This window comes from Giardia intestinalis, chromosome 5 (assembly GCF_000002435.2).
Source record: "Giardia intestinalis strain WB C6 chromosome 5, whole genome shotgun sequence".
NCBI classification, from domain to species: domain Eukaryota; phylum Fornicata; order Diplomonadida; family Hexamitidae; genus Giardia; species Giardia duodenalis.
This window is the reverse complement of record NC_051860.1, coordinates 1,004,698-1,026,950: the sequence shown is the minus strand read 5'-3', so window position 1 is coordinate 1,026,950 and position 22,253 is coordinate 1,004,698. Positions and strand designations below refer to the sequence as shown.

Genomic DNA, 22,253 nt, shown 5'->3' with positions numbered 1-22,253 from the left:
GTGCAGTACCACTCTCTCAATGCATAATGTATGGGGCGGCATATAATATCAGTACTGGCCAGGCAGTCTGTCGACCGGGAGCTCAGATGACGGCTCACCCGCTACCTGAGTGATTTCCCGTGCGAGCCACTGCCGTCCTGGGCAAGCGGGTATCTCTCGCTCGTGTACCAGCTGAGATCAAAATCCAGAGTCCGAAGATCAGATGCCCTCGATCCCGACAGGAGAAGACTCTGTGCCCCGTCCCCCGGAAGCCGCTGCTCCTCACGTTACCTCTAGGGTTCCCCCTTCCTCTGGCCCATCGGGGTCAACTATCGTCTGGCACTGGTGGGCACCCGTTATTCAGGGCCTTGCGTTTGTCGCGGCGATCTGGTCTCCACGTGGCCCGGGCCCTGGTGCTCCATGACGAAGATCGCACGCCACGACCCCGGGTGTCTACCCCGTTCCTCGGGTGCCTCTTCGTCTCCTCGTGGATTATACCATCAGTCTCGAGTATGATCGGAGGGTGCGCTCCACGTACGCCTCCATCTTGAGGTTGTGGTACGCATTCGTGGATGTCGATGGAGTACTCCCATGTGTTGTGTCGGGGAGAAGTATGGCCCTCTGCTCATGGATCGCAGGGCGCTCTTGCAGGTGCTCCGTCACCCAGCACGAGACCGTGTCGACGCTCATTCTGTGCAGTGTGTCTGGCTCAGTGACGTGTGGGCTCCATCTGCACTGCACAACACACTTGGGGTGATGCTTCGGTCTGTCGAGGCGTCGGTCCAGGGCCACCTCTCTGAGAGGCGTCGTCTGAGGCACCAAGAGCGATTAGGACTGGCTCACCGAAGTCGGCTTGCTCGGCAGACGACACCTGTCTACTCGAGGGTGTCAGGCACTGCCAACTGCTGTGGCAGACACCCGGCAGGTGGCCCAGGCCACTACTCTCCGGTGCGGGCAGGATCAGTCCACCTCTGCCAGCCAAGCACCCCAACTCCTATTTCTTGTCGAGGGATTTACATGGGTCACGTGTGGGTCCATCTCGACCAGCGGGCAATGATCCTGGTGAGCGTCAGCTTAGCGTGTGAGAGGCTGATCCCACCACCAGCCTCGGACGCTCATCTGCATTCGTTACCACCCTGGAGGAGGAGGCACAATCCTCCCCGTCGGAGCTGGACGACATCTGACCTTCTGATTTCGGATTCTGGATCTCGGCCGGTGCATGGGGGGAGTGGCTTGTCCGGGGCGGCGGTGGCTCGCATGGAGGACCTGGTCAGGTAGCAGGGGACAACCCCGCCCCGGTGAAGCGGAGAGTAAATGAGTGATCAGATGACGGCTCTGCCGCCGCGAGGCCAGCGTGCCATCCCCCGATGCACGGAGCATCTGCATCCTGGTTCGTGCCATGGACCGGCCTTTCATGCTTCTCACGTTCTGTTGCTTCCACGATGTGTCGACTAGCCTACGGGCTGGCCATGATCGTCGGGCAGCACCTTCTCAGGGGTGCCACGGCACAGGCGGCCGGGCGCGCTGCAGCACTCAATTGTTGCTTCCCTTATGTGTGGAAACATAGACCCTCGTCTTCGACTGTCGCAGCATGCACCCGAGCAGGATTGACATACTCGCCCCGTCCACGCACCACAGCCCGGTGCGATAAGGGGCGCTCCATCTACTGGCCCGACCTCTGCCGTCCGCATGCGGCGAGAAACAGCTCGGCAAAATTAAAAATGGCTGCGGCAAAGGCTACCGAGATCAAGGCGCTCATCGACGCCAAGGACATGGACGGGCTTGCGAGGAGCGTCGCCGACTTCGACGACAGGCAGCGCGCCGAGATCTACGCCGCGTTCAGGGCGGCCAACGGGAAGACGGCCTCCGAGTACCTCGACGCCTTGTTCAAGAACGGGGACTACAAGGACCTCATGATGATCGTCCTCGACGACGAGATCGACGTCCGCTGCAAGCTGATCAAGAAGGCCTTCAAGGGCGGGAACGACGAGAGGTGCCTCACGGACGCGCTCCTGACGACGACCCCCGAGGTCTACGCAAGGGTCAAGGACAGGTACCACCAGCTCTTCGGGGACGACTTCGAGTCCACGCTCAGGAAGGAGATCGGCTCCAAGACCGTCTGGGCCCGCATGGTGAACTCCTGGCTTGCCTTCTGCAGGTCTGCCCGCAACAACGCCCAGGGTGATGCAGAGGCCCTGAAGGCCGCGCTGATCGGCGTCAAGCACCCGGACACGGACACGGTCATCCGCCTCCTCGGCACGACCGTCCCCAGCGAGTGGAAGCAGATCTCCGAGGCGTTCGAGAGCATCGCCAAGAAGACGATCGAGCAGGCCCTCATCGAGGCCTACAAGGGCGACGACGAGCTCGCGCTCTGCTGCTGCAACGCGACGCTCCACTGCCCCGCCCGAGGCGCCGCCTACCTCCTGAGCCTGGCTTGCCAGAAGAAGGGCGACACCGACCGCTGCTGCCGCATCACCGGGATGCTCTACGATCAGGCGGAGCAGTGCAAGGTCCTCTACGCCCACTACGGCAACTTAGCCAAGGACATCCGAGCCACGATGTCCAAGAACCTCGCCGAGGCCTGCTGCGTCCTCTGGCACGTCATGTAACCCTAGTGAATCTTCCTCTCATGCTCTGGACTCTGTCTGTTTGCTGGTGAGATATTCATCGGCTACGGTCGGAGTTTGAAATGGTACGAATAGATTAAAGTAATAGAATTAAACTATTGCTTTCTACATATCTGTTGAAGCCGTTGTAAAATACCTAACCATGTTTACTTTAAGGTAAGCTCTGTATCAGCACGTCTCGCCTGGGAGCCCTAGAATAAAGGGTTTAAGCCTAGGTAATGGCTAAAGTGGCTTGTTTCTACTCATTAATGCGCTTAGATATCGCTGGGATCATTAATTGCGCTAGTGTTATTTCCACTAACCTAACTTTGTCGCGCAGATAACAAGCTCAACATCCAACAAGTCATTTCTGTGAGAAGAGCCAGTAATTTGACAAGCACATTGTTGTATCTAGGGTAATCACGATCCTACGACTGCGTGTGGCAACTGCTACTGTATCTGAATTTCAATATTGTCAAGGACTGAATCCACTCATAGATAACGTATTGTGCACCTAGTAGCAATGTAGCGTATAATGGTAGTAAGTACATAATCGTATTTACTTAGAGATTGATCTTGTTAATAGCTGACAACCCGACTAAAGGGTGTGTAAAGATGTCTGTCTGGTGTCATATGTATTGCTCAGCAATCTATGAGTGCATAGCTGACACATCCTTATGACACGTAGACTATTATGACCTGAAGGAGTCAACCTTGCTATCAGTTTATTCGAGGTCAATAGAATCCTATCTTCTAGGAAATCAGATAAACCTACATTAATGTACCACTAGCTAACTGTGCAGAGTAGATTAATCGCACGGTAAAATCACTGAGGCAAAAAGCAGAGCGTTGAAACTCAACCTGCCGATCCTTCCCTAAATCAAAAATGCCAATAACCACCTCCGCAGCATGGTTTCAGGCAGCAGAGAGAGGACATGTGGATAGCGTCATCTCTCATTTGCATAAGTTCGCAGGGTCTGTTGATAGTGAAGGCTCAACTGCACTTATTAAAGCAGCCAGGAATGGTCATTCAGATTTGGTTGAAATTCTGCTAGAACCGGAAGCACGGCATATTAACAGGCGCGGAGAGACAGCATTGTTGCTTGCTGCATCCAACAATCATGTCAAGTGCTGCGAACTTCTTGTGGCAGCAGAGTATGATATTTTATCTCCAGATGGGCTTACAGCACTGCATGTAGCAGCGCGTAGTGGATCAGCCGGGGTCTTGCCAATTCTTCACCAGTATATTCATGACTGCAGTGATGGAACTGGTCATACTGTCCTGGATCAGGCCGCTATAGCTGGCAGTCTAGAATCAGTGAGTGTTTTGCGTAGATTGCTTTCTCCAGATAGGAAAACCGTTGCCAAAGCCATGGAGTGCTGCAAGAATAAGGAAACGTTAGCCTTCTTGCAGAGCCTATACGATGATGCGTCGCAGCGGTACTATAGCAGTATGGACGATTTGTCCAATGAAGTAGATAAGTTACTGTCAGCTGTTCCCAGTTTCACCGACCCCCGCTTAAGCACACCTGTGAGCTCTTTTAATTCTGAACTGGGAGCCATTTCTGTACGGCGCCTCGACCCCGAGAGTTTGGCAAGCTCTGGTTCCAAAGGTACTCACCCAGTTAGGCCGGCTTCGTATAGAAAAGAGAGCCCCAAAATCCGTGAGGTGCCTTTGCATTCTAGCTCCTTTTCATATTCTCAAGCAAGGCCATCCTTGAATTCTTTAGGACAACACATTTTGCATCAGGCTTCTCTGAGTTCCCAACAGATCAAGAGGAAACATCCACCACACTATTCTGTGAACTCGCGAGGAAAGGCTGACTGTGAGACACAAACAAGTATGTTGATTGATGTCTGTGAGCGTTCCATTCAATCAGACATCCAGACAGATAATACATTGGAGCTTTTTAAGCAAGAGAATTTGCGGCTTGTCACTGCTTTATCGGATTACGAGTCCATTATTACTGAAAAAGATACGGTTATAGCTCAGCTAAAGCAATCCGTTGAAGACTATAAGCAACAACTTGTTCAGCTACAAACTCAATCAAACATGTCGATTCCCAACCAACAATGTTTGCCAGATAACATCACTGATTGTGACCTATCTACCTTAACTGGTTCAGTGATTAATTCACACCAGCCCTGTGTACCGCACGTAGATGAGCATAGTCTTTATCAGAGTACTATGCACAGTCTAAATGTCACTCAGACGTCACTGACATCGACACGACGTCGACATAGAAGCTCTAAAACGACAGAAGCTCTGGAAAGTCAAGTAAAGGAGCTCGTGGAACGACTGAAGACCTCGCACGAACAGCTAAAGCGCGCTAGCCAGCGGGAGCTGCACTACGAGAACATAAAGCAAAAGCTTCTTGCACTATCAAAATCTAGAGAGCTATCAATTTACAAGACTCAAATAGAGACTGCAAATAAAGATACGTCTGACTCTGTCTACCTGGACGAAGACAAGGATTGGAATGAAAGCATTTCTAACGCCCTATTTACGATTTCGTGTCTGCACAAAGTCTTGCAAGCTAGCTCACAAATTCGTGAAGAACAGAAGAAAGAACTAGATCGTCTGCACGACATAGAATCTAAACTTTTGGAACAACGAGTGCACACTGAAAATATCGACACTCTTCATGCAACAATTAGGGACCTTCATCGCCAGTTGGAAGAAAGAGCTATGGATCTAGACAAAAGCGCTGAGTTGCAGCTAGTAAAGGCAGAGCTATCCTCCCTTCAATGTAAGCACGACATCCTTTTGCAAAAGACAGCTAGCCTGGAACAGAACAATATTAAGCGTGGGTACAACGAAAGCGTCTATGCTGAAAAGCTTGGTATTCTAAGAGATATTCAAGAGCGTGGGTATTTAGCGGATCCAGCGTACAGGGTGCTTCTCTCACGATGTGAGGATTTAGGGGGAAAGCTTTTGGAGAGTCGAAAGCAAAACGAGCAACTAATGAACGAAATTCTTAATAGCAAAATACGGCTCTCGAAGCTTGAGCAGACAGGTTGCCTGACTGAGGATCTTACTTCTGCCCTAGACCAATCTACTCTATCGACTACTAGACCATCAAGCTCTGAACGTGTGCGTATCCAGCCTGTCTCTTCTTGCGTGCCCTCTGAAGCTGTTCACACATTAGATGCGCTCAAAGCAGAAGCAGAACCTCAGGAGCCAGTTCCATCAACGCAATCTGTGGGCAGAAATTTCTTTGATCAGCAAGTGCTAAAGCAAGGGGCTCCCACTACATCTGCCCAAGGAACTTTCAAGGATAGTATGCATTACACAGATATCTTGACCACAACCATGCTAGCTACAACACGAACGGGCTCGTCTATGTTGCAGTCCAATTTATACGAGAAGATAGAAGCGGACGGAACTACCCCACTTATGCATGCAGCAGCAGAAAACGACTCTGAAAAGGTGGATAAGCATATGCGTTACGCGGGAATGGCTAGATACGATGGCACAACAGCCTTGATGGTTGCTGCGGAGCATAACTCTATAAATGTGGTTGAGCTTCTTCTCAAAGACGAAGCCTGCATGTTTCGAAAAGACGGGATGCGTGCGCTGGACATTGCAGAAGCTTGCGGTAATACAGCCGTTGCAGCGCTTCTACGTACAGTAGAAAAACCACTGGCCAACTCTACTTCTGCTAATGCAGGTGTGTGCGCGTTCACAGAGCTTATGTCCGCTGCAGAACATTGCAATGTGAATGCCGCATTAGTCCTATCAAAATACCAGTCTAAGTGTAGAGATGCGCAAGGACGAACTGCACTGATGTGTGCTGCGGCTGCTGGATGTAACGAAATAGTTAGTTTACTATTAGATCAAGAAGGGGGTATGCAGGACAATGCAGGACGGACAGCACTTATGTACGCTTGTATGCATGGGCACCCTGAATGTGTAGAGCTTCTCTACGCCAGAGAGATCCTAATACAGGATAATAAGGGGAACAAGGCACTAAGATATGCTGTTGACAAAGCATCGCATGGTGATAGAAGCGTGGAGAATAAAATCTTAGAGATTCTATGTATACCACACTGACATCGCTGTGCTTCTTAACTAGTTCATAAAGTACCAGTATACAAGGAATATTCGCTTCTACTGGTAGCAGCTAAAGGAAAGTTCTACATACTATCATGCATCGCATATTTTTGATGAGCAAATCCCCAGTGAGCTTTTCAAAAGACCTGCTTCATGCAACTCCTCCAGCTTTTCGCACTCTGAAATGAAGTAAGATTTATCATAACCACTCTGCTCAGCACATCGCATAATTGTACATAGCAGCTCTTCTGCGTCTGCGCATATATCTCCATCTTCTCGGTTAAAGTCTATTGCATTGATGAGAGTATCAGGAAGCCGCATCAATGAGGGTTTAATTGAGGTTGGTGTTAGAGCATAAGGACTCGGCACTTTTGCGGATGCATGTTGTACTTTAGGCGAGGAGACTTTGACAAGCTCCTGGAAATTTGCTAGGTTCAATGTATCAAACTTGCATGTAGGTGGATTATACGTGAGCATTTTTGTGATAAGGCAGCATCCATCTCTGAATACATTGTATTGCTGCAACACAGGTGTTGTAATTGTGGATCCTATTACGTCAATGATAATATCGCAGAAATCTCTACTGAATATGTACCCCGCCGATGGGGAGTATAGGTTGCAAAAGTAATTAAGTTTCGTTACTGATCGCGGATTGTTGTGAGGATGCTCTGCTTTGAAAAGAATTGCTTTGTGTATTAGTATTTGCTTTGCCACTGTTTTTGTTTTGTCTCCATGGGCTAAGCTGTCGGCAAGCCGCTCACGTATGTGCTGTATCTTCCTCCAAAGTCTTTGGGGAATGCTTGCGCGGTCTTTATTTCCTCGATAATGTGCCTGTATATGCAATGCTGCAGAAAATCTTGTTGCTTCCTGCATAGCAGCCTTTATGTTCAGATGAATGCTAAGAGGTTCAAGCGTACTCTTAAAAGCCCGTCGTGTAGGCTTGTGCCTTATCTTCCCCAGGGCATGCTTAAACGCTCTTGACTCTGATCTAATAATAAATCCTCTGCATATCCTTCCCAATGTCAACGCTGCCTCATTAATTTCGGCTCGAAAGACAGCTAACTGGCTGGGGCAGTGAAGATGTAAATGCGCTCCTTTAGATAGAAAAAGGCTCCGCTCCCAGACGTCCATGCTCGCGAGCATGACTCGTATATTCCACCCTCTAATGGCAGATTGTATAACCACGACCCCTCCTCCAAATCCTTTGTCAACATTCCATGTAAAGTGTATACCGAACTTCTTACACAAAGATGCAGTTGTGTATGCTGCATAACCTCTAAAGTACTTCTGTATTAATATGGCCGAATGGGCTATAAGCGCTGCTGCGTCGAACACTGAGAGTGCATTATTACTAGCACTACCTACATCGAATCTTTCATAATAACTATCAGAATATGTCGTCACACTATTGAAGTGGTTAGGAACTGTTCGCTCCCAGATAAGCTGAAGGAGAAGCGAATCAAGTGTAGCTCCATATTCTAACACTACCTCCTTTATAGTCTTTATCTTGTGCCTCACAAAGAATCCACGTGCTCCTGCCTGAATAAGAAGAATACAATGAAACAGATCTTTTATGTACTCGATGGCACGACTGTAATGAGAGTAGGCGAAGGTAGCGGGAAGAAATTTTAATAAACCGGACATCTGTACATAGAGGTATGTTTTCCTGGTGATAAATGCCCTCCCCCTGATGGCAATTAGCGACGCGCTGCTCAAGATGAGTTGAATCTTATCGAGAACAGCACTGGGAAGTCGTAGATCTGATGCTGTGAAGAATAGGTTGAAGGTCTTCTTATCTAAGTGTTTCAGTATATAGCCCATAGACTTGGAAGCAAGATATCTTCGTGTACTAGTTTGGATATGCACAATTAAGTTAATAATAATATCGGTTAAGAGAGCACACTTAGACGGGATGGTCATTAGGGCTTGCGGAAGATAAAGCTGCATTCCCCGAGGAACGGCCTGACGTAGAGAACATACAGCGAGAAAGCCACGACTGTGGCACTGGATTGTAAGTGTCGCCACGACAATCAGTAAATAATTTTGAAATTTGATCCGCGTTGTTAGAATGCTATCAATCTGATCGGGCGGGGGAACTGCAGAGTATCTGCGAAGGCAATCGAGTCTAGTGCGTATGAGGTATGACTTTGCATGTGCAGAAAGAAGCTTTTCGGCGGCATCTATAGCGCGACACACACGCATGATAACAGCTGGCCCAGATAATTTTTCCTGCTGTGTTAAAAATAGATTGTATCCAGCAGCAACTGTGACTGAAGAGGCTCGTTGAATATAGCCTCGTGCGTAGGCCTGAATGCAAGCTACACGAGTGGACACAACATGGATGCTATCGGTGATGCATGAGTATATCAGCTTATTGCTAGCATCAGTAGACAAGAGATTCAGTATCATCCAAGGATAAATTCCTATATTCTGGCATTGCTGGAGAGTCAGATAAATCTTGTGCACCATGTATCCTCTACACCTTTTTTGAATGGTTACTGCGGCAGAACTGAGAAGGGCACCTACTAGCTGCATATTTAAGAGACACTGCTTATAAGCCAAGTTGCCAGTAAATCCGTCTAATGACTGCTTTTGCTGCAAGTTCCATAAGAAAATGGACATCAGCCGTGTATCTCCCTTAGTATACTGGGCCAGATGGGCCAAGAAGGAGTATTTTCTATAATGGTATTGGATAGTAGTGGCTCCACGTAGAAGAGCAAGCTCTCGGTGTCTGAACGCGTCTCTTCCCTTCAGATCTTCCACAGAGAAGTACTTTTCTCCGTAAAACCGTGCTATACTAAGTCTCTTGTTCCTCATTCTAAGTCTGAACGTGCGCTGAATTACAAGAGCCGCTGAACTTAGCACCTGCTCGGCAACATCCACACTAGCTGAAAACAATATCATGGAGCGTGCTTTTAAAGAGGCATTAGAAGAGAGTTTTGACGCCGCCACGAAAATATTATCAAGTAGCGTTTGTGCTAGAATAGTGTCTCCTTTGCAGGACATTACTACATGTTTTATCGTTTTTCGCGTGACGTAACCTCTATACATTGATTGAATTACTGTTGCAGAGTGCATTAGTTGGGCTGCAATGTCTGCACATTTATCCGGCCTGAGAATAAGTCTCGGATTAGTACCATCAATATACCTATGGACGTAACAGCAGGCCGGAAGGGGGAAGCTTCTAAGTAATCTAATGGTGGCACCTCTTTGGTGAAGTACGAGTCGCTGTAGGATTATGTCACTAGCAATTCTGATCCACTTAAGCGATGGTTCAACTCGAGACGGGTAACACAAGACACGTGTATCACTGAAAAGCATGCCACTCGCGTTCCTAGCTAGCTCAAGTAGCAGACTAGGGCATACCTTATTGAGCCCGAAGTAAATACACAAGGAACGGAAAGCAAGGACCGACTTTCGTACCAAAAAGCATCTAATGAATGCTTGCAGATAGGTAAAGGACTCTTTTAGACCATGAGCCTTTCTCCATAATTCTTCGCTTGAGATCTTTCGAGTGGTGTCTTTGGAGGACAGATAGTCCAGAAGATCAACACTGCCATCATTCTGCAGCAGCATGTTGATTTGAGCCAGTTGGACCGAGGATTGCGCACACAGAAATAATCGCGCGTGTAGCTGTATTATCTGTACTGCCTTGAGGATACTATTATAGAAGTTAGCACAAGCGTCTGTAGTCCTTAGAAAACCTCTATTAAGCATTAAATAGGCTAGTGATGGAGCAATGCGTTTAAGAGTCCAACGTACACACCAGCCACGATAGTATCGCTGAATGCAAGTCGCTGCACTCACCAAAGTCAATACAACAGACTCTACGCTTTCTAGCTGATTTTCACACCTGTGCAAATGGTGGAGTAGGATCCTCTGTAACCGTGAATCAACATGGCTGCAGTGAGCAAGCAATGTCGCCCGGCAAGTGGACACTAGCCGGCGAGCCCTGCACCCCCGAAGCCAGGCTTGTATCATGCGTGTTGATCTATCTAACTCTTCATAAGCCCTCTGTAACGCACTACTGCTTTGCACGTTGGGGTCACACAACAAATCGTAAAGAATAGGATCCAATTCCAGACGATTGTAGGTGTGCTGCATCTGAAGAGCGAGATAACTGAGAGCACGGGCTTGTACACGCTCCAAACTCTTGTCTATAATATACAATATTGCAGTGGAGCGTTTTCTACTGCGAATCGTCCACAGCAGACGGTCAGCTGCTACGTTTCTAAAAAACTGAATTATCATGTGAAAAGGTAGAGGCGACAGATTGCTGAATGTTAGGTGCATAATTTTCAATAGACCTATATTCCGTATAAGCACTCTCCGTCTGATAGTTTGCTGGATGAGAGTTATGCTTTCAGTAGTCGCATCGAGTGCATCGAAAATGGCTGCATCAGTAAGACCCGCCTGCAACGCAACATAGAGAACGGTTTGCTTCACGAAACGCGCCACAGAAGACTGTGACTGCATCTCTAAATTCACCAGCTTATTGGTTAGGTGCTGTATTAAGCCTAGTCTCAAGTGCACTAAGCGGCGACGCATGTATGTCTGAAGAATGATGGATTTGCTATTTAGTAAACCGTAAATCTTGAGTGTAGAGGTAACGGACGGTGGAAGCTGATCGTGCACAGAAGCTTGGTGCCATAGCATTCTAAATATACACTGTGTCGTAGATATATCCCTGAGCCTTCGTAGCCTTAGCCTGACAACCACTCCACGAAAACTAGCTAATGCGCATAAGAGTCTGTCACACGTATCTTGTAGCATAGCAAGGCTACCAGCGGAAAGATAGGGTATATCTCGACGAAGTCCTACGTCAATATCTTGGCTAACTATACCAACAGAAATAAGAAGTGGAAGGTCATTCAAAAGTGTATCATGCTTTTTCACCAGCTTAGTAAATAAGTTGTGTAGATAAGTCTTTATTGCCCTTTGAATTATTCTCACAGAAACTAGTACACCATCCCTATAGTTTCTACGCACAACCCATCCCCGGATGTGAGCCTGGAGAATAACCACAGACCTGGAAACACCATCGGTATGCTCAAGAATATCCTTAGGGCTGCACGTAACTAGATCTAGTCGACGGATTACAATCTGCTTGATCCGCGACGCAGTATCATGATGAAAAGAGGTTGAGCATGTGATACCAAGCATCTTCTCGAGAAGTAAATGAAGCAGTTGTTGGCGTAGTCGAACTCTATATCCTCGTGCGCAGCTCTGTAGACGCACAGTATTGTCAATAACATGCTTGAGCATAACCTCGCGAAAGATAACGGTTGGTAGCAACAGACCATCACAAATTATTGGATATCTGAGCAGTATTGGGCTTACCGTCATGACACAATTAATGTTCCTTATGGTTATGAGCATGCGCACCATAGATTGCAAAAGGGTTGCTGCGCGAAGTATCCTATCTTGATAAGCGTTGAAATCAGCGATTGTCTGGATGCCTCGAAGAGATGCTTCGTCTATGAACAGCTTTACTGCAGAAGGAGCCGCTTGAATGGCCCTGGCAACCAGGACTCGTTGGCGATGTCTTCTCATGCACCGTAAAATTATCATCTCTGCATCAACTAGCGCATAGTAGTTGAAGTCGTTGGAAATGGCAAAGCGCATGAGTATAAAGTCGTTGCAACAAGCACACCGAATTCGATAAAGCGTAGTCCGTAACTTGCATCCTCTAAACGCTGCTTGTATCCTAGACACTCGCAGTAAGAGCGTATCCATGAATAAAGTTATCATCTGAATGTACTGATCCACAGTTAAACGCTTACCTAGCTTTTTTAGTGCTTCAGCTTCTAACAAACCGACACTCCTTGTTGCCTCACGAAGGACAAATATATAAAAAGAGTCAGTAATGTCTTGTAGATTGGAAGTGCCTATCATCTGCCTAACAATCGCCTGAAGAACCCTGGCACGAAGTCGCTCCTTTGTGCCCCTGAAAAATGCTTGAATGAGCAACACACTCGATAGAAGACCATGGTATTCAGCTATGTATGCGCTAAGAACATACTCTCTGTTCTCCACAGAATACTGGCGACTGAGTAATACATGTAGAACGTCTGCAGGATGATACTGCATCCAGCGCGCGCCATAAAAGATGCTCTGTTTGTGATTTATGCTCTGATGCGGATAAGAAGATGCCCTGCTGAGCATCAGTGCCAGAGTCCTTCTAACTATATACCCAGCGTAACTAGCGCGAAACACTGTCCCCACACTAGAAATACGTGCTATGTACTCCTCGAGCTGTGCTTTGCTGCGTGAAATAGATAGGTATGGTCCTATGTGCAAATATTGCGTGGAAAATCCTAGGTTAGTAAATCTGTTTGTATTCGGAGAGGTGGCAGTACCTGTGATTTGTAGCTCCAATAGATCACAAGACTCTGCCAACGAGAGTGAGCCACGCAAAGCAGTGGGCAAAAACAGCTTTACGTCACTCCATGAAAGTTTAAAGATGCGCTCAGCATCCGCCAAAAGCCTAAGAAAGGATAGCAGACTGTATGCTAGCATGTGGTACTGCAAGACGCGAACTGCCTGCATAGTTGTGTGACTTGCAAGGGTACGTCGCTTTGTTGCAAGATATATCTGAATTGTAGGCATCACTCTTCTAAGAGCTCTCTGTTTGACATAGCGTTGAATGGACAAAACAGCCTTCAGGACTCTTTTTCCAGGCTCAGTATTAAATATATCATCCTGGGGGCGTGACTCATGTGTGAGAAGAGCTCGTAAGTAGAGATTTCGGCGAGCCTGTGCCGTAAGAAGGTAGCCTTTTTCGAAGTGATAAAGCTTTGTACGCCACATGTGTTGGATGACAAGTGCGCTGTACCGAACACGTCGGTAGTACTGTCTGGCAAGAAAGCCTCTGCATGACGCTTGAATGGCTGCTATTCGGCGGTCTACACGGGTCCGTATTCTGTATTGTTCTGTCTTCTTTGCATATTTGTTTAGAAGGTTCTGATAGTCGCGTTCTTCAGGTGAAATGTGCAGAAGCTCTAATTTAATGTCTCCTGTCAGACAATAATCATTGGAAACAAGTGCAGTAACAAACAGAATTGATACGTAGTATGACAACATGCTAGTATTAGGAAGTGTGCTTCCCATACTACGTGTGTAGGCATCAATCAATCTAAATAGTGAAAAACTATATCGCGTCCGTTCACGGATGTTATCAGAATAAACGAAGCTGGGCAAAACGCGAAGGATAGAGTGTCTGTTAGCAAAAACCTCAAGGGAGAGACTATAGTCCCACTTTTGTAGTAGCTCTTCGTAGCGCTCGAGTGCAGAGATAAACGCCAAGTGGCAGCTATAGAAGTCGGCGAGCCTGAGAACATTATGCTCTGGCTTCACATATCCATCGCGCTCTTGCTGTTGCATGATGATTTGCGAAAGGGTTGGTTCTTTCTCAGACAAAGTGGCAATCCGCGTGGAGCTGAAGCGCTCAAATTTAGAACTCCTGGTATCATCCCAGCCAGAAGGATCCGTCGTGCTACTCTTACGGAGAGAACAACTAAACCCATCTTCAGGCTCACTAACATCATCATTGTTGTAACACTCTGGTTCGCTGTACGTGGATAATACCATGGATGATTGCAACGTGCCTGCAAAGTTAAACTTCCAGAGCGTCTTGCCTGGAAATATCCGTCTTCCTGTGGGAAGAATAACACGAGCTATCATTATCAAAAGAAGGCCGTTGTTGACACAATCCCGCGGGTCAAATATTACACCGTTTAGATCATATCCATGGACTAACGCGACCATTTGCAAAGCAAGCAATAGAAATTCTGAATATCTGTGGGAACTGAGGTGACGCTCCAGGGTGGCCAGAAGCGTACGATGCTTCTTTCCGGTGAAGGAGGGGTGTGCCTGTGACCCGGATATGATGATATCCAGCACGCTGGCATTGCTTAGCATAACAGAGGAACGAGTCAATGCTTCCTGCTTACGCCTGAACTCGTCGTACATACGATCAACCGTTCGAACAATAGGGCTATTAGACGGGTTGAAAACGTACTTCAATCTTTTAAATATCTGCTGACAGGAGATGCTAATCATAGAGGTTTCCACTGTACTATTGAGGCAGGCCAAGAAGACCTTTTCTGAACATAAAAGTCCAGCCATTTGGTTCTCCTTGATGATGGTTAATATTATTTTATTCAGCATTGTCTTCGTCAAAGATGGGAGAGATGCCAAATTTTTGTTGAGTCCCTTCGATGCCTCGAGGACAAGCTTGTGTGGCCAGCAGAAGGATATAAGTATCCGCATATTTTCTATTATTTCTTCATACGTCTCTGCAGGTATCTTTAATGCGCCTGGGCAGTACTCGCGTTTCCTCGACATATAGAGAAGCAGATGGGGGAGAAGAGTCCTGAAGTTAGCAATGTTTTCATTCTTAAGTGGTGAGCTTATGGAGGAAATAGGGTGAGGCTGTTCTATCGACTGATTGAACCAACTAAATCCTAGGTCATTTAAAATTGTGCTAAGTCCCCCAGTTGAGCCAATTATAGTATAGTACGAGTTGAGAAATTCTGTCAACGTTCTTGCTTGCGTTATACTACTACGCTTTCCTGTCGCTGCAACAGTTTCCACGTGGTGCTGCAGGGGCCGGAGTATTCCTGATGCTTTATACACTATGAGAGATAGATCGATAAAGCAGAGAACTACGATAAAGAGGTTACAGTTCCGAGTCTTATTCACCCGTTGATCTTCTATGCTGAGGGCTCTGTTCTGTAGCCCAGCTGACCCCCTACAGAAGAGCTGCTTCACTATCTCTGATTGCTGCAACTTGAGCAGGATGTCTGCAATACGCACTTGTGGCAAATCAAAGAGGGCGAAAAGATTGGGCTGGGGCCTATACAAACAATCGCAAACTAACCGGAAAATCGCCCCGTCGATGGACTCCAAAGCTAGCGATAGCATGGATCTACATTGCTGATCGAGAGGGGCAGAAATGTCTCCTCTAAAGGTAATCTTACGCCGTATTGCCGGTATCGCTTGGCTGTATCTTCTGTGTGCAGTCATAAGAATGTTGGGGAGGGTGTCCCTCAAGAAGGTTGCCTGAAAAACTTCATACCCAGCCAAGTATGAGGTGTGTAGGAGTGAGTTAGTGAAGTTGTTGAGAATGTTGGAGCCGTGGTGTAGTACTTTATCATATATGGCCCTATCGCTGAGTAGCACAAATGGGTCTGTCCCTTTTTGAGCCAAAGCAGTTCGTGATATAAAGGCCTCGCTGCCCGCTGTGTCCTCAAAAATAGGAGATTGGACAAAGAAAGTCTCGGGCCGACCCAAAATACGAAAGTAGAGCTTCTCATTGGATGCCGAAAAAAAGATGTTCAGTTCCTTCTCAGTTGCTAAGCCCAAGAGCACAAGGTGCTGCACTGACTTCTGGCTTTCAACATTCAGAGTTTCGTTGAGGATTTGAAATTTAGTATCCTTTGAGACCCATGTGAACTTCACATTCATCTTGCTCGAGGGATTGAGAATAAATTGCTTGGGAACAGCATCAATGTGCCGTGGCAAATTTGAGATGCTAACGTTAACGCTTACAGAGAGCGTGGAGCTAAAGAGAACCTCTATCACCGTGGAAGTCCCTGCTCTACACGGTCCAAAGTCGACAGGAGCATTCCGGCAGCCCCCGCCGACGCTGAACGTGAAGCCTCTCATGGTTTAATTATTCAATGGCCTCTTGACTAAGCCGTTCTGTTACATGTGAGCAAGGACAAGGCATTCATAGGCAGACTTTGTAAGGGGTTATCTCTGCAAGAAAGCGCATCTGTTTACACAGTTACAGCCTTTGAGGTGTCTGAAAGATCAAAGCCGAAGTCAGAGTGTAGATGCATCCACCCTCAAGTAGACTCAGTAGTAGCAATGCACAAGCCCTTACTTCTTATCCTTCTCTGGGACTAGCTTTGTACCGAGGACCTTCTCCAACTTAGGAATGACAGCATCAGGAATGGGAGCAGAGCCGGATTCCCAAGCTGCGAGCTGCGATTCCTTGATATACGCTGCATCAGCTAGCTGCTTTCTGTTCATGCCCTTCGCGGCACGTGCACGCTCCAGGTTGCGACGCACTTCAAACTCGATAGCTTTGGGGCCGAATGCATTGTCTCCGGGATCTTTGTCGTAAGTTCCTGCCGGCTTCTTGTTTGCATTGTTTGTAGTTGGCTTCTTGTAGCGGACTACGTAGTCACGATACTCGGACATTTGTCACCAGGTCTTGAAAACAAAGGTCTTCAATATTTTATCGCATTTGTCGTAATTTTAATTACAATTGGACATAATTCTGGAACAAGCCGCCAAGTTTTGGTATTGTGAGACCCTTCAGAATCCGAATGCTGGCTAGTCCTCTTAGTTCACTTCTTTAACTCCATTGATTTCATATATCTTATAAAGTGTACGTCACAAATATTTACTGTAATCAGATCAAGCATTAGAGCGTCAAGGCATAAACTCTAACGAACCGGTAGATTGTGTTTTGCCGGGAAACTCCTTTGTCAAGAGAGGATTGAACGGTACTGTACTGCACTGGCCATACCCACAATTGATTAATAAAATGCCAAGCAAGCAGACATTTGGATATGAGACTGCCCTTGAGAATAAGGAAGGAGAGGGGCTAACGCATATTGCCGATAGCCTAGCCAACTGTAAGTGGCTCATCGATCTCCAGAAGGAGTTTAAGGCCGCCCTTGACCACTATACCAAGGACTTCCAGAAGCTAGTGGACGCGTCTGTTGCACCCCATCCAAAGACCCTACCGTTCAGCGAGAACTTTATAGCAGACAGCTGCAGCTCCGTTTGCCAAACTTTAGAGAAGCTTTCAGAACAGTTTGAGGCCCAGTCTATTTCAAAGCTAGAAGACGCATACAAAGAGAATACTAAAGAACTTGCGACTCTCAAGGCAACGATGGATAAGTCCTTCAAGGAGCGGGCAAAGCTGGACAGCGACAAGCACAAAACCAACACGGCAATGACGACTCTTTCTCATAAGCTTGACGGATCGGAGCCATCCAGTAGCACTCTTAAGGAGAAAGCAAGACTCGAGAAGAAGAGCGAAGAAATCACTGAGCAACTTGCTGACGTCAACAAGCGCTTCGTTGGCCTACGCAATCAAATGGAAACCCTTGACTGGGAAGTCCTTCAGGGCCTTATCACGGCCAGCAAGGTCACTGGCGAGGAGCTCGGCAAAGCTGGCTCTAAACTTAAGGCGATCGGCGAGGAGATTGAAAAGAAGAGGCACACAAACAATGCTCAAGAAAGCCTTGAACAGTTTCTGAAAACGATCACCGCTGCAGAAAAAGACCGCTGCCGTGCTAATATTGTCTAGGCGAACCCGGCTAGTAAATCCCTTTGGCGCTTGAGACACAAAAAATCCTAACAGCCATGCGGTACAAAGTCAGTGTGGTGGGGTCGGCGGGCTGCGGGAAGACCACCCTTGTTCATTCTCTTGCATACAACAGACCACCCAGAGATACAACCGAGACCGTAGACATCCACAGTATGCGCCTGCGTGTCGGAAGCGAAACCGTGAGCATCCGATTGTGGGACACAATGAAGGGCGAATATATGGGAGGTGTCTCGTCTCTAGCGCACAAGAGCGCATGTATATGTCTGGTAGTCTTCGATTTCGTCTCCAGGCCAAGCTTTGTGGCGGCCTCGCAGTATGTGCAGAAGGTTCTTGGGCTGGAACCGGATCTCTCTATTATTTTCGTGGCGACAAAGTGTGACTTAGCAGAGCTGAATCACAAGATTGCTGTAACTCATGAGGAGGCCCGGGCGTTCGCTGCGCTCTATGACTCTCCGATATTCTTCATTTGTGGCCTCACTGGAATTGGCACCAATCAAGTAATAGCTGAAATGAGCACAATCATTGCTCGCAAGATGGCCAGCAGCATGCCGAAGTCTGTCCTTTCCCTTGAGGACCTCGAGATAGCTCCTCCTTCTTCACGGTGCTACTGTTAGCTGATGCCAGCCACTATCATAGCCAGGTTCTAAGCATGATATTTCGACTCGATAGTGGAAAGGGTAGGGGTTGAAGAATCAATTCACTAGACACTAATCATTAACCGATGGCACCTGCGCTTTGCGTCAACTCTGCGCTTGAGTAGGTGCTGTAATTTCTATGTCAACGGAAGACAGAATAAATACTACTAATATATAATCTCTGTTTGCAAACAGCTTTCCAAGCACTAGACCGTTGGCTAGCTGCTCCGGTTTAGTGGACAATACCGTTAGATATACCGTCATCCCGAAGAACATGTACCCCAGTGGGTATGTTGATCTGGGTACTCCTATATAGAAGAGGCTGGGCTCCACGTACTCCGCTGCTGTACAGGTATCGTATTTGATCGTCAAGCTATTAAGGATGACGTACTCATCAGTTATGTAGGACACTTGCATTGCATAGCAAGTCGTGGAGGAGTTCACAAGTAGGGCTAGACTTATTGTATGGGTCTGAGGGGACGTGCTCGGTAACAGTGTATTAGAATATCCCAGCTCATAGAGCTGATTAGGCAGCACGTTGGTAGAGTCTATCTCTGAGCATACAAATACATATTGCGAGGAAGGAATAGCAACCTCTAGCGGTCTCAAGACGCTATTCAATGGAATCGTTAAAAGCTGAGTGTCGTACTTAGACGATAGCCTGATTTGACAATTGTGAAGAAAGCCCGTATCCTGGAGTGTCCCTTCCTGGAACACTGCCTGCAGCGAGCCAAGCTCAAGGTGGAATGTAAAGGCGCGTAACGGAGTGGGCTCTGCCCTGGTTGGCATGTGGAAGTTAAGGGACCACGGTAGTTTCTCTATAGACTGCTGCGTTAATACAGAATGTCGGAGGGAAGGTATAATGGCATTAGATGAGTACCTTTGAATATAGCTGAGGATATCAGTGAAAATACTAGGGTCAATTACTGACAGATTGACTGCTCGCAGATGCGTGCTAATGTCAGGGTCGATGTTGAACCCGACATAGGAGCCCACCCCGAGGGATATCTTGAGCGCCTGAGCAAGAGTCTTTGTACGGACGAAGTAAACATCGCTGGCCCAATACGGGTCTATCTTTCTGCAAGAGAACGAAGGGTCTTGACCATCATAGACATATGGCTCTGGATCGGCCCCTGCCGTCAAGAGACCACGGCACTGCAGAAAGTCTACCGTGCGGCCGGAAAAGCCGTATTTCTCCGTGCTCATCTTGTGCTCAATATGCGCCACTGCTCTGATTATAGCAAAAGGAGGAAAGACCCCCAGGCACTGCCCAAAGAAGAAGCTGCTTGTGCGGCTATAGATGGGCTTGACCTCTCTTGCTTGGGCCTTAGAATCCACCCACTTCGCCTTGAACGAAACAAAGCACCCTCTTTCCGGTTTCCAGGTACTAGAAGGAGAGGGACGAAAATAAACCTCTATGCCTTGACTCAGCGTTCCTGCCTGCATACGATTACCGTAGGACTTAATGAATCCGTAATTTTCTGCTTCATTGAAAGTGTAGACAATTCCTTGATATATGTGGCCATCAACGAGAAGGCTGTGCCACTGTGATTTGGTTACACGGGTGTTTTTGACCACGGTAATCTTGTCTGCCAGAAGCGTGATATACTCAGCGGTATTACTCGTTGACTGATGCAGGAAATAGTAGTCGGTGAGATCAGCTCGATTAAACTTCATAAGGGGGTTCGTGGAGACGGCAGGAGCTGAGAGACTGTGCTTCATCTGGGCCTCGTCTCCTTTCTTCTTCTCTGTGCGCTGCTTTTCTCCTTTCCCTTTGGCCAAACGACCACCGTGTTTAGCCATAGCTTCTAGGGCTGCATTGGAGACAAGCGGATAGAATGGCTGATTCGCACTCCCATAGACGGCATACTCGTCTAGATATCCATACCCGTGTATAAGATTGAACTCAACAATGTCCCCTCTTATCAGTGAACAGTCAGGGGTGTTAGGGGATGTCTGGACCCAGGGGGCTGCGAAGAAGCAGCACAGCGACAGCCCGTCAGCGATATTGAAGGAGCTTAGCGAGGAGATATTTGGTGGAGAATAGTTCATCATGCTATGGACATCCTGGGGAATGTTCACGAGCGATTGGAACACTTTTCGCATACTGGCGCACCCGGCCTTCTCTGCGCTCATGACAAACTCGGGATTCATGAAGGTGGGTATGCTCTGGGCTGTTTGACTTTGCTTGCTGAAAGGGGGACACACTATACAACCGTATCCGTCCTGGATGAACTCTATCCTTCCGCGGAAACGAGTGGACAGGGGCAAGACCAGCATAGGGTTATACTTGTAAATAAATCCATTAAAGCACTGCATCGTACTACTAAGCAGCCTATTGTTCACGTGGGCGTTAGCGATTGTATTAGGTAGAAGAATATTGGGAGCGTTCATGAATGGTAGAGGCATGTCAGAAAGGCTTTTATGCATACCAATAGACACCCCAGAAGACTGGGGAAGAGGGGCATAGAAACCGGATGGAGGTATCCCAGTAGCACAAATGTCAGTGTAGCATGGGATCTCACCAGACGCGCTGGCTGAAAGCCTGCCAAATAATTCCTTATAGGCACCTGAAGTATTAGAGAACAGGTAACTTGGAAACAGCTGCTCTGAAGGTGGAGACAAAGGCTCATATTCAATCGGGCTTGGGGCAGATACGGGTTTGAGAGAATCCGTACATTGATCAGCGTTAGGGTTACACAGGCCATCGTGTGAGCTGCTGTTGCACGCTATATCTTCGTCGATAGACCTAAACGCAGTTTGCTCCATGTAGGACGTGTGTTCCTGGGACATAGCCTCCGGGGACTCTAGAACATCCGCCAGAGTTATTGTAGTGAGTACATTACCATCATGGTTACTAGATTGACTGACTGACGAGGCGAACGGAAGAGCCGAATACATCCCAATATGAAAGGGTGGGTGGGTGGCTTTCCGTGCAGTATTCAGATAGTCATGTACCATGGAAAGAAGCCCCATTAGAGACGCCTCCCACGTGTTAGAGCAAGGAATAACTAATTTTATATTATCGGTATCAATCGAAGACCTGGCAGAACATCCACTCTTCAGTACAATGTCGACTAGAGACCCGCGAGGGAGCATAGAAGGAGACGGGTGATTAGGGTAATTACATTCATCTAAGTAGCATCCAACGGTGTCGACTGGAACACACAAAATAGAACTGTTCCAGCAACCAAGCACTGCTATCTCATAGAATCGACTAGATCTGGGCGCGTCCCCAAATGAGGGACAGTCTCTCCGGAGGTCAGCTATGTTTTCACCAGATGAATCACCATTGCATTCAGTATTGAGGGTGGGAGAGCATCCCAGGATAACACCTTTGCAAACGCTGTCCAAAAACGAAGGCACGCTATCCTTTATCTTCTGCTGAATAAGGCTCTGGATCAGCCGCAACTCCTTAAGCACACAGGGGTCCAGAGGCCTGTTAAGTGCCGTTAGAAAGGCCTCAGGAGTCATCGCGGCAAACATGGCCCCAGACACCTCAGAGTAGATAATACTGTCTGCAAGTCCACATAGAGCCCCCATGTTTTGAAAGTAGGCGGCCAGTCCCCTCGGCTCCATGAGAATAATGTCAGAGGGACACGAAATCATAACCTAAATTTATTAAACGC

At 47.5% G+C, this 22,253-nt stretch overlaps 8 protein-coding genes across 8 annotated transcripts; 5 read left to right on the top strand and 3 right to left on the bottom strand.

The window, feature by feature from the left end:
• Nucleotides 1–570: 570 nt before the first annotated feature.
• Nucleotides 571–1,257, top strand: GL50803_0060184 (uncharacterized protein; the record flags this gene model as incomplete). Its single annotated transcript, XM_038046197.1, has 1 exon — nucleotides 571–1,257. One exon carries the CDS (start codon nucleotides 571–573, stop codon nucleotides 1,255–1,257), a length of 687 nt encoding a protein of 228 aa, XP_037902169.1.
• A 164-nt stretch (nucleotides 1,258–1,421) lies between these two features.
• Nucleotides 1,422–2,588, top strand: GL50803_00103373 (Alpha-7.1 giardin; the record flags this gene model as incomplete). The annotated part of the gene is made up of 1 exon (XM_001704060.1): nucleotides 1,422–2,588. The coding sequence occupies one exon, from the start codon at nucleotides 1,422–1,424 to the stop codon at nucleotides 2,586–2,588; it is 1,167 nt and encodes a 388-aa protein (XP_001704112.1).
• Nucleotides 2,589–3,471: 883 nt separating this feature from the next.
• On the top strand, nucleotides 3,472–6,639 carry GL50803_0015958 (Ankyrin repeat protein 1; the record flags this gene model as incomplete). Its single annotated transcript, XM_001704059.1, has 1 exon — nucleotides 3,472–6,639. The coding sequence occupies one exon, from the start codon at nucleotides 3,472–3,474 to the stop codon at nucleotides 6,637–6,639; it is 3,168 nt and encodes a 1,055-aa protein (XP_001704111.1).
• Nucleotides 6,640–6,732: 93 nt separating this feature from the next.
• Nucleotides 6,733–16,308, bottom strand: GL50803_00113219 (uncharacterized protein; the record flags this gene model as incomplete). Its single annotated transcript, XM_001704058.1, has 1 exon — nucleotides 6,733–16,308. The coding sequence occupies one exon, from the start codon at nucleotides 16,306–16,308 to the stop codon at nucleotides 6,733–6,735; it is 9,576 nt and encodes a 3,191-aa protein (XP_001704110.1).
• Nucleotides 16,309–16,524: 216 nt separating this feature from the next.
• Nucleotides 16,525–16,848, bottom strand: GL50803_002732 (uncharacterized protein; the record flags this gene model as incomplete). Its single annotated transcript, XM_001704057.1, has 1 exon — nucleotides 16,525–16,848. The coding sequence occupies one exon, from the start codon at nucleotides 16,846–16,848 to the stop codon at nucleotides 16,525–16,527; it is 324 nt and encodes a 107-aa protein (XP_001704109.1).
• A 349-nt stretch (nucleotides 16,849–17,197) lies between these two features.
• Nucleotides 17,198–17,968, top strand: GL50803_0015847 (uncharacterized protein; the record flags this gene model as incomplete). Its single annotated transcript, XM_001704055.1, has 1 exon — nucleotides 17,198–17,968. One exon carries the CDS (start codon nucleotides 17,198–17,200, stop codon nucleotides 17,966–17,968), a length of 771 nt encoding a protein of 256 aa, XP_001704107.1.
• A 56-nt stretch (nucleotides 17,969–18,024) lies between these two features.
• Nucleotides 18,025–18,603, top strand: GL50803_0013109 (Ras-related protein; the record flags this gene model as incomplete). Its single annotated transcript, XM_001704054.1, has 1 exon — nucleotides 18,025–18,603. One exon carries the CDS (start codon nucleotides 18,025–18,027, stop codon nucleotides 18,601–18,603), a length of 579 nt encoding a protein of 192 aa, XP_001704106.1.
• A 126-nt stretch (nucleotides 18,604–18,729) lies between these two features.
• GL50803_0024505 (uncharacterized protein) lies at nucleotides 18,730–22,233 on the bottom strand (the record flags this gene model as incomplete). Its single annotated transcript, XM_001704052.1, has 1 exon — nucleotides 18,730–22,233. One exon carries the CDS (start codon nucleotides 22,231–22,233, stop codon nucleotides 18,730–18,732), a length of 3,504 nt encoding a protein of 1,167 aa, XP_001704104.1.
• Nucleotides 22,234–22,253: the final 20 nt, after the last annotated feature.